Source organism: Ptychodera flava, chromosome 6 (genome assembly GCF_041260155.1).
Source record: "Ptychodera flava strain L36383 chromosome 6, AS_Pfla_20210202, whole genome shotgun sequence".
Taxonomy (NCBI): domain Eukaryota; kingdom Metazoa; phylum Hemichordata; class Enteropneusta; family Ptychoderidae; genus Ptychodera; species Ptychodera flava.
The window spans coordinates 12886073-12898072 of NC_091933.1; the positions used below are offsets into that span (position 1 = coordinate 12886073).

The following is a 12000-nucleotide window of genomic DNA, read 5'->3' on the forward strand; positions in this document are numbered from 1 at the left end:
TCACAACTTTATCGGGATAATTTGTTATTCTTCTGTTTTCTTGCTTTACAGGAGGGAGTGTAGGTCATGGAAACATTCCTGCACCACCATCTAGGAGGGGTAAAGTTCATTTATGACAACTTCAGCTTGGCAGAAACCGAATATTTGCTCATCTTACAGTTACTTTTGATCGCACAGAAATTATATATTAATCCTTTCAACCTCATCAGGACGACTTTAATCGCTTTAATCGCAAGCGAAAATAATGTATGCACAATTTAAGGTAGAACGCACCTCGGGGACAGGCATTCGGACTCTCAAACTTTTACAGTTTTCTTCTGATATACCACATGTGGGGGTTCATTTTAAAGCTCTTGGTTAAAGAAAACTTTTCACCGGCTTTAGTTTTTTGAAATTCGAAATTTTTTTCTTCGACATAGAGTTAACACAGGCATGGCGGCCATTTTGAATTTCTAATATCGGTAAATCTTGAGTTATTTGTTTCTCCAGTACCAAAATTTGCACGGTGACCCCCTATTTTTATTCTTGATTTTGAAAGAGAATGATTGAAAATCCCTTGAGGAAAGTTAGAGCAAAAGTTTAAGTCTTTCACTTTCGAGGTGCATATTACCTTAAGTGCACATAGATTTTGCGTACTTTGTAATATTGCAAAAGTAATAAACTTTAAGCTTTCATCGCGCTATTCAAATTATCTTATAGGCTAAAGTAAGTAGTATTGACTAGTAATGATTCTAGATATGCAATAAACAATTTGCCGTTATCATAAATGGATGTAAATTTTGCTAAACTTTCAAGTCAGATTCCTGGTAAAAAGAGCAGTGCATGCAAATGAGACGATGCATCATGTTCTTGCTATTAATACTCGACACAACTTAATAACGAGATTATTGTTATTCTTTTGTTTTCTTGTTTTACAGGAGGAAGCTTCGGTCCTGTAACCGGAGATCTTGTCATAAGTCATTTGCTTGGGGGTTTACCACAATCCTTTGGTAAAGTGCATAACATTTATGTTCGCACATTTGACAGTTTCTTTCGCTCTCACAGTTCTTTCCCATGATTCAAATAAACTGAATTGAACCAATGGAAGCGAATTTCTCTGTGAAAATATACGGAAACACGATGAAAAGCCATCATGGCGCCACTGCAGACTATCCTTTAAAGAAGAGAAAATGCGATTTTATGACTTTCTGAAGAGTCTGGCATAGGTTACTGACGTATCCATATATATTCTATACTGTTATTCCAAATGATGATCCCTTTTTTGTTTCCATGTTTCTTCATTACTTGAGAGGTAATTAAATATGTAATTTCACATTTTTAATATAACAATATGCTATTTTCCCAGACATGATGATCTACTTATAAGTCTCAATTCTTCCAGCATCACGCCCAACATGCGTGTTTAGCTCATTATCTTTTTTACTTTACAGCAGACTAGGCCCAGATGTTTGGTATTCAATACATACTACATTATTATTCCTTATAATGATTATTTTTGGTTTGTTTGTTATAGGTAATTATTACGGAATACCTGTTTTGAGGGACGGTTCTCTTTTTCCAAAGCGTACCGACACGTTATTAACATAATAATATGTAACTTTCTCTGATATGAATTTTCAAATTTATATTCCTATTCATAAGTATCCATTATTCCATCCCCACGACCAATATGCTTGTTTATCAGTCTCCAAAAAGTTGTTATGAATCCGAAATGAAGAATTCGTGGTCGGACTAACTTTAATCAATTGTCCGTCAAAACTATCTGGAATAATAACCTTTTATTTGGTCATTTCTCAATCGCAGATCTTATGGAGCCACCGGCACCCCAAGTGCCTAGTAAGAATCATTGTTATCAGATACATATTAACCAATTCAAAATGGACGGTGTTAGTTGAAACTCCACCCTGAAACTGGCAAACAGAGTCGACTTACGTTAAGATTCACTTTTTATCACTGGGTATACGAACTAAGGGGCCGTGGATATTAAAACATGCGCACGTTTCGAAGTGCAAATATCCAACCAAGCCTCATTCTGTATCAACATATCTATAATCGGTAATTATGTCACTATGAAATCATGCTTTGTTACTACCCCTCCCAAAACACTCCGTCTAAAATCAATCTTTGCTCAGCGCCGACTCGACAATGACGAAGCCAACAGAATGAAATGAATTGAAACAGTGCATCCAAAATGATTGTAACGTTAGTTTACTCGTACGCTGAACCACGTATATGTCAAAGGAATGCTGATGCAGCGCAGGTGGCGCAATGGACTGTACACGCCGAACAATATAGCTCGATATTTTGCGATACATTAAAACGTGTGGCAGGATGTTGTGATATAAAAACATGTAGTGCGATTTTGCTCTCGGTAATCAAAATACAGCCAACCCCCTAAACACATATATTGCATTTACCGTACACGTGTTTTAATTATCTACGGTCCCTAACGAAATTTAATAAAGCATTGTCATTTGAATTAAACCGAAAACAGCAGCTACTGTCTCTGAATATCCAGGTTTCAGGGATGAGCATTTTCAATTTATTTTAAGGATAAATACATTAAAAATGTTATTCTATTGAACCTCCAAAATTATAAACTCGCTAACCTTTTCGAACGTCATTGGGGCGACTTCAATCGCTTTAACTGCAATCGAAAATAATGTATGCACAATTTAAGTGCACAGAGATTGTGCACTTTGTAATGTTGCAAAAGTATTAAACTTTAAGCTTTCTTCACGCTATTTAAATTATCTCATAGGTTAGAGTAAGTAGTATTGACTAGTAATGATTCTAGAAATGAAATAAACAATTTTGCCATAATCATAAATATATGTCAATTTTGCTAAACTTTCAAGTCAGAGAAATGGAAAGAGCAGTGCATGCAAATGAGAAGATGCATGATGTTCTTTCCATTTAAACTCGACTTAGCTTAGTCAGAAGAGTTTGTTAATCTTCTGTTTTCTTGTTTTACAGTCCTGGATTTACGACTACTAGGGATGGGTAAAGTACATATTTGACAATTATGTTTGCACATGTGACAGTTCCTTTTGATCGCACAGTTCTTTACTATGATCAAAATAAACCGAATTGAACCTACGGTAGCGAATTTCTTTGAGTAAGTATATTGAAGACATGATGAAAAGCCATCATAGTGCCACTGCAGAATAACCTTCTGAGAAGAGAAAATGCGATTTTATGACCCGAGGAGGAGCCTGGCATATGTTACTGACGTATCCATATATATTCTATACTGTTATTCCAAATGATGATCCCTTTTTTTCTTTCCATGTTTTGTTCATTACTTGAGAGGTAATTCAATCTGTAATTTCACATTTTTAATATAACAATACGCTATTTTCCCAGACATGATGATCTACTTATAAGTCTCAATTCTTCCAGCATCACGCCCAACATGTGTGTTTAGCTCATGGTCTTTTTTACTTCACAGCAGACTAGGCCCAGATGTTTGGTGTTCAATACGTATCATATTATTATTCCTTATATTATGATTATTTTTGGTTTGTTTGTTATAGGTAATTATTACGGAATACCTGTTTTGAGGGACGGTTCTCCATTTCCAAAGCGTACCGACACGTTATTAACACAATAATATGTAACTTTCTCTGATATGAATTTTCAAATTTATATTCCTATTCATAAGTATCCATTATTCCATCCCCACGACCAATATGCTTGTTTATCAGTCTCCAAAAAGTTGTTATGAATCCGAAATGAAGAATTCGTGGTCGGACTAACTTTAATCAATTGTCCGTCAAAACTATCTGGAATGATAATCTTTTATTTGGTCATTTCTCAATCGCAGATCTTTTGGAGCCACTGGCACCCCACGGGCCTAGTAAGAATTATTGTTATCAGATACATATTAACCAATTCAAAATGGACGGTGTTAGTTTGAAACTCCACCCTGAAACTGGCAAACAGAGTCGACTTACGTTAAGATTCACTTTTTATCACTGGGTATACGAACTAAGGGGCCGTGGATATTAAAACATGCGCACGTTTCGAAGTGCAAAAATCCAACCAAGCCTCATTCTGTATCAACATATCTATAATCGGTAATTATGTCACTATGAAATCATACTTCGTTACTACCCCTCCCAAAACACTCCGTCTAAAATCAATCTTTGCTCAGCGCCGACTCGACAATGACGCAGCCAACAGAATGAAATGAATTGAAACAGTGCATCCAAAATGATTGTAAAGTTAGTTTACTCGTACGCTGAACCACGTATATGTCAAAGGAATGCTGATGCAGCGCAGGTGGCGCACTGGACTGTACACGCCGAACAATGTAGCTCGATATTTTGCGATACATTAAAACGTGTGGCAGGATGTTGTGATATAAAAACATGTAGTGCGATTTTCAAGTGCTCACGGTAATCAAAATACAACCAACCCCTAAACACATATATTGCATTTACCGTACACGTGTTTTAATTATCTGCGGTCCCTAACGAAATTTAATAAAGCATTGTCATTTGAATTATACCATAAACAGCAGCTACTGTCTCTGATTGTCCAGGTTTCAGGGATGAGCATTTTCAATTTATTTTAAGGATAAATACATTGGAAATGTTATTCTATTGAACCTCCAAAATTATAAACTCGCTAACCTTTTCGAACGTCATTGGGTGACTTCAATCGCTTTAACTGCAATCGAAAATAATGTATGCATAATTTAAGTGCACAGAGATTGTGCGTACTTTGTAATATTGCAAAAGTAATAAACTTTAAGCTTTCTTCACGCTATTCAAATTAACTCATAGGCTAAAGTAGGAGTATTGACCAGTAATGATTCTAGTAATGCAATAAACAATTTTGCCATAGTCCTAAATATATATAAATTTTGTTAAACTTTCAAGTCAGATTACTGGCAAAAAGAGCAGTGCATGCAAATGAGAAGATGCACGATGTTCTTTCTATTTAAACTCGACTTAACTTAGTCAGGAGAGTTTGTTAATCTTCTGTTTTCTTGTTTTACGGTAGAAATTATAGATGATGGAGTCACGGATGTACGACCATCTCGGATGGGTAAAGTACATATTTGACAATTATTGCACATGTGACAGTTCCTTTTGATCGCACAGTTCTTTACCATGATCAAAATAAACCGAATTGAACCTATGGTAGCGAAATTCTTTGTGTAAGTATACTGAAGACATGATGAAAAGCCATCATAGTGCCACTGCAGAATAACCTTCTAAGAAGAGAAAATGCGATTTTATGACCCGAGGAGGAGCCTGGCATATGTTACTGACGTTTTCATACATATACTATACTGTTATTCCATATGATGATCCCGTTTTCGTTTCCATATTTAGTGCATTACTTGAGAGGCCATTAACTCTGTAATTTCTCATTTTTAATATAACAATATGCTATCTTCCCAGACATGAATTTTCAAATCTATTTTCCTATTTATAAGTTTCAATTCTTCCAGCATCACGCTCAACATGCGTGTTTATCTCATTTTCTTTTTTGACTTTACAGCAGACTAGGCGCAGATGTTTGATGTTTCATTACATACTATATTATTATTGTATATAACGATTTTTTGGTTTACCGATTGTATTAACACATTGCCTAATTAAATTTCTTCCCATGCTACTGGTTTTGAGCTCTGTTATCGATCTTTTTTTATGGCGTCCATGGAGATACGGATGATTGGTCGCGTATGGTCTTGACTTTTACGAAAACGTCATAGTTTATGAATGAAGCCTGTTTACACAAACATTTCCATATTTATGCTCAAGGCGAAAGGAAAGTAAAGCCTCAAAATTTAACGTTTTTCCTATCATTTAAAAAATTCTGGGCGTGGGTGTACATGATAAATTGGTTGTCTTCCAACATTGCTTGTTCCTTGCGTCGTATCAGCATGAATGTCATTTGTGCTGCGTCAGACATTCGAATGTGTCTTGTGTCTGACGCAGCACAAATAACACTAATGCTGATACGACACAGGAACAGGCAATATTGGGTAATAACCTCTAAATTTTCATATAAAAGTTCATTCTTTAAAAACATACAATTGTAACATTCAGAGAACACAACTCAGTTTTACTACTGTATAATACATCTAATTATTTTGAACAATCAAAGATATCTATCTTCACATGATTATCTATGCAGATCACACAACAACAACCGAGGCTACAACACGTGAGTATTTCCAGTTATTTCATACTGGTACGAAAAATTTGCAAACCTAATCTGGTTGATGTGCGCACATGGAGAAATGTAACATGTGCACAGATATCTGCGTACTATCTACATTTCAGATTCATAGTGAGATAGATACATACATAATTATATAAATAAATGATAAATAATAACACAAATTACTTACTTCAAGTACAAGCTGATAATATATGTTAGTAAAATTTCATGCATGGCACTAGACTTTCACAGCCCCAAGTTCGCTACGTATAGCTCTGTCCTCAGCCATATGGTGATGCGCCCTCAAAGGTCTTACAAGGATGGCTGGATTGATGGATGGATAGACATCCATCCATCCATCCATCCATCCATCCATCCATCCATCCATCCATCCATCCATACATACATACATACATACATACATACACACACACACACACACACACACACACACACACACACACACACACACACACACACAACATACATACATACATACATACATACATACATACATACATACATACATACATACATACATACATACATACATACATACATACATACATACATACAAACATACATACATACATACATACATGCATGCATGCATGTATGCATCCACGAATGCATGTATCCAACCATCCATGCATTGATCCATGCATGCATGCATCAATCCATCAATTTGTATGAGTAAACGTGTTTGTAATGCCAGTCTCTTTTATGGCCAATAAGGTGCTGCACATGGAACCTTTTATGTGTAAACATGTAAATGTACAAGTCAATGCTGCACCAGCTTCACAAATTAATAGTATTTTTTGATTTCGTAGTTTGCCTGAAGTGACTGACCCTTTCGATTCGGACATAAAATTTAGACATAACATTTTTAAAGAAGTATTTCTCATGTTTTGGCGGTATTTGGGTATCACGGAAAGATGATGTCTGCTTTTTAAACTATAGGAATGCCGTTCACTCAAGTGCCAACTACAACAACTCCTTCATCGTCAGCAAGTATTAAAGATTCACTCCAAGCTTTGAGTGATGTTTACCTCGGTAAGGCTTATATTCAATTCACCCTGATGCTACCAATTTTGCGGGAAAATTACCGATGCCTGGTAGCGAAGAGGTTGTTTGCGTTTAATACTATTTTGATTTGATGGCTGACCATCCGCAATTCACATAGTCAAAAAGGTTTCATTTGTGTGACTTTGGTTCCCCTGCACATAACGAAATACTTGATTCCGAGGTATTTTGCAGAGAGGATGTTGATCGTATTCGCTGTCTTAATCATAAAGAAGTTGACTTAGTGTCACACGCAGCAAGCTACATTTGCCGAAGTTTGGGTTCAAAACATCAAAGATCAGTTTATTGTCTCGCAGAAACAAATACCTAAAGCCACGAACTGTTAGTAAAACCTGATGCTTCAAAATACAATGTTGTAAATTTTAATTTAAGTTCCTGCGGTCAATATGTCTACCATGGTATTAATACCAGGTAGTGTATAGTTATCAAATTCAATGTTGAAATGCATCCTCAAGTATTGACAGGTATTTTGGGTCAACGTGATGTAAACAGATAATATTCAATTCGGAATACCTCGGCATACTCAACTTTTTGATCGATTATGTTTGCAATTGTTCATCTTGTAATAATGTTTTAGAAATTTGTACCCGTCATACAGTAGGATCTACTCTATAAACAACCCCGCAGTAATGTCAACACATCGTACGGTTTGCTTAATGTCCCAAAATTCGTGGACACAGGGATTATTTTGTCTCGTTGCAGTTATCATTCATGAGGAGGCAACAGTCATTCCATTAAGCATTGAATCAACTTGGTTGAAGCTGCTTCTGTAAAACTATACTTTGATTATATTTCTTTTTGTCCAATGAATATAGGCTGATCAGCAGTACATGTATTTGTGCCAAAAAGTTGAAGGCAGGTGCCACGATTATACATTGACTATTATATTTTTATTTTAGCTCCATTAGGTTAAAGGAATATTTCTGATCTTTATTACTATAGGCACTTTTGGAGGACAATGCGAAGTTGGTGTAAAATTGCAGTCCCTGGATCCAATCGTTTGTTTCCGAGTACCAAATGATTTCTTCGGTGTTAAGTACTCTTTATTTGAAATCCAGGCTGGTAAGTTTCATCGCTGGTACTCTTGAGGTGAAATACCGTATTCTTGCTACAATACTCAAATACTTTTGCCATATCTACTCTCCGTATACTAATCGTGGCTGGTATGGGAAGACATGAAACGACTGAATTTAGTATGAGAGTGTTTAAGTCGTTGAAAAGTCGCGTTTCTTTTACACCACCTTTCAGTTTTAACTGCTTGTTTTGGAGTGGAGACTACTGCTTTTATTAAAAGTGTAAAATGTTATCTAGAAGCAATCAAAAGATGAATGGTATTTAATTGCCTACTTTTTTCCTTCGTCATAAATTTTAAGCAATGCTATTTTCATGATTGCGTCGTAAAGGTAGTTTGCGCCTCCAAACTGAACGATCTAAACTTTTGCTCAAACTTGCCTCAAAGCAATTTTCAATCATTCTCTGTCAAAATCAAAAATAAAATAAGGTCGCTGTTCAAATTTTGGAGCTAGAGAAATAAATTACAAGAGACTTTCCGATATTTGAGATTCAAAATGGGTCCTATCCTGTAGAAAAACATAATTTCTGAACTAGCAATGAAATAAAAGTTTTCTTAATCCAAGAGTTTAAAACGAGCCTCCACAATTGGTAGATCATAACGTAATAAAAATTGAGCGTCCGAATATCTGTGCCCCGATTTGCGTTCTACCATGCCACAACGTCTACTAATATGGGCATGGACGTTTGACGTAGGTAATTTTTTTACCGTTGTATAGGTGTGAACATTACAGGAAGCTTTGCACAACTTAAAAGCGCTCACTATGCGGCAGCAACATGCTTGAAGTCAAAAGTTATCATTGGTAATTTCACGTCCATTGTTGCCATCAATGCGACAACACTTCATCACGGTTCGGAACAGTGTGATGCTATTCATATATCCTTGTCGGCGCAATCTGGGCAAACCATTCACGGACTTGTTGGTAAGGAAAACTACATTATCAAACAATTTTGCATTTAACCAGCGCGTCATAAACGTAGCCAGATAGCAGCTTGAAGCAGACAGACAGACAGACAGACAGACAGACAGACAGACAGACAGACACATGGATGGACGGTTGGATGGCTGGATGACTGGATGGATGGATAGATAGATAGATAGATAGATAGATAGATAGATAGATAGATAGATAGATAGATAGATAGATAGATGAAGATATACAGATGACCAGATAAAAGACAGATCATTTCAATATCATGAAATATATGAAATATATCTCATAAGGTTCACTTTTTACAACCAGCAAAATTGCAATTATTGATTCTTTGATTTATACTGCAAAATAGGCAATACTTGTGTTTCTTTGAAGAAGGAATTTATCTTCCAAGCTTGGCAGAAAAAGCTGATGTTGACATAATTTTTAGTAGTCCAGAATATCTCTTTTTGTTTGACATCAGTGCGGAGTGCGTTTAAATTTCTTCGAGGAGCATGGAATAACATGCACTTGTTAACATACGACAGTTTGACAGTTTCCCGGTGCAATCGGAGTTGTTTTCAGTCAACGACAAGCTTAGCGGAGAATTTCTTTTGAAAGGCCGAGGGAGGATATATGTGATTTCTACATAGGTGGAAAGCGTGACGTTTCGTCAGCGGTATAAATAGCGGGAAAAGTCAATTTTTTCTTTCGGGATTCTGTGTACTTTGAGCACAACGTCATTATCACTGGAAAATTGTCATCACCTTTGTTATTATCTTTCTTGAATCCATCAGCCCGACTGGTATCGGAAGTTCCCCTTACAAGTATGCAGTCCTACAACGTCCATGAAATCAATGGTGTGAAACTTGTTATGTTATCAAGTCAAGACGGTCACTTCAAGGAGTCACTCTTCGAGCCGATGTGACAGTGATGACATGCCCACGTGACTTGGACCTGTTGACGTGAAAGTGCGACCACCGCATTTAGCACACGATATCGACTATAATTTCCACCTTAGGAGCAATGAGCATAGACCTAAGAAATTAGAGAAAATGTTCACGAATTTATTCTGATTTTACTCAGAACCAACGGAACAGTATGCATGAAATAGTTTGATCGTAGTTTAGGTTTATTGGCAAAAAGACACGAACTGTCAAAGTTGATGACAAAACGACAGTCAAAAACATTTTGTTATATTTTTAGTAAACCTCTTTCAATAAAGCTTTATGTTTCTTCCATGAATCTTCAGACAACAAAATGCCACGGTGCCGTAATTTTAATCCCACTTTCGACCAGACAAACCACCAAACTTAAGAATTAGTAGCCATAGGTGTTAATAAATGTGTACATGCTTTTCAAGCATATTTTGAACAAAATTATCCCTCAGGGTGCTGTAACTTTTTCCCTCCAAAATTTGTGTGCAACATTTTACAGATCTCTGTAAAGTTTTCTGTAATTGTTGCGATAATTTTGGACCAAATGGATATCACAATTCATTTACTTAAAGAGCTACAGTCGTCGGAGTTTCGCTCAAGGTCGTATGGGACCCATACGATCAATGTAAACACTGTATCCAAGGTACGATGGTGATTGATGAAAGTTAAAACATGTCTGTCATAATCTACATCGTATTTTTTAAATGTTGCACCTATGATCATGAGGTACATCTAGATATCGTGCAAAGAATATTGTTTGCAAACAAGAAACTCGTACAGGCGCAGTTCCGACGACCGTTTCCCTTTAAGCTTTTTATCATAATTTTGTCAAAATATTGACTGAGAAATATTTTATAAAGGCGACAAAAATTGACTATAGCGCTCAAAGGGTTACTATCTGGAGGGAAAAAATAGCGGTTGATAACTTATATCCTGCGATCATTTAAAATGTTTCCCTCTCAGTAAACATTCCCCATCAGGAAAGCTACCTGCTTCCCCTCTCCCTACTAAAAGACTCCCCATAACCCTCTCCCTAAACAGTTTCAATTTCCCCCAGTGACTACCATATCTTTGCAAAATGCTGTTCCCTGCTTATCAGCACAGTCTCGAAAAGAAACCAATTATATTCATACTACCCATTCGGTATTTTCGAGCTTCCTCTGTAAAGTACACAGAGTGAAATTTGCCCGCTCACTTTTGAGGAGGGACTGTCCGAACGTCCATCCGCACCCCCCAATACAGAAAAAAAGTTGTCCGCCAGTGACTGCCATGAAAAAAGTTAGCTTTAGAACGAACGGCTTTGTTGGTTGCCTCCGTGTTGTCAACATAAGGCCCCTGATGGTGGGGTAGAGTTGAACAATGGCAAATTTCGGCCTCGAGCATGAACAAAGTTGCACGGTTGTTTGAGCAACTCTTGTAAAAGTGATTGTTCTTTAAGGTAGTATGCGCCTCGAAAGTGAAAGACTTAAACTTTTGCTCAAACTGTCTTCAAGGAATATTTCAACATTTTTTTCCGATATCGAGAATATAAATTTGGGGGAACCATGCAAATTGGTACTAGAGATACAAATTACACAAGATTTACCGAAAGTTTAAATTCAAAATTGCCGCCAAACCTGTGTTACTCTATGGAAATAAATAACATTTTCGATTTTCGAAAACCCAATAGACGGTGAAAAGTTTTCTTACACCAAGACCTTTAAAATGAACCTCTACAAGTGGTAGATCAGAAAAGAATTGTAAAAGCTTGAGAGTCCGAATATCTGAGGCGCGTCCTGTCTTAATAGTGTTCGGACGAAAGAGTACAAGGATTT

At 36.5% G+C, this 12000-nt stretch overlaps 1 protein-coding gene across 6 annotated transcripts in view; it reads left to right on the forward strand.

Annotated features, from left to right (window-relative positions):
• LOC139134873 (inter-alpha-trypsin inhibitor heavy chain H3-like) overlaps positions 1-10630 on the forward strand; it is a 52369-nt gene extending 41739 nt beyond the window's left edge. For 5 of the 6 annotated variants that reach the window (XM_070701947.1, XM_070701951.1, XM_070701949.1 and 2 more), the window contains 11 exons: positions 52-99; positions 918-989; positions 1804-1836; positions 2977-3003; positions 3827-3859; positions 5011-5055; positions 6154-6183; positions 7141-7233; positions 8206-8325; positions 9054-9257; positions 10046-10630. In XM_070701947.1, coding sequence (XP_070558048.1) covers positions 52-99; positions 918-989; positions 1804-1836; positions 2977-3003; positions 3827-3859; positions 5011-5055; positions 6154-6183; positions 7141-7233; positions 8206-8325; positions 9054-9257; positions 10046-10176 — 836 coding nt within the window. In that variant the 3' untranslated portion in view covers positions 10177-10630. The remainder of the gene's footprint in view (positions 1-51; positions 100-917; positions 990-1803; positions 1837-2976; positions 3004-3826; positions 3860-5010; positions 5056-6153; positions 6184-7140; positions 7234-8205; positions 8326-9053; positions 9258-10045) is intronic. The other variant, XM_070701950.1, reaches the window with a different exon arrangement.
• Positions 10631-12000: the final 1370 nt, after the last annotated feature.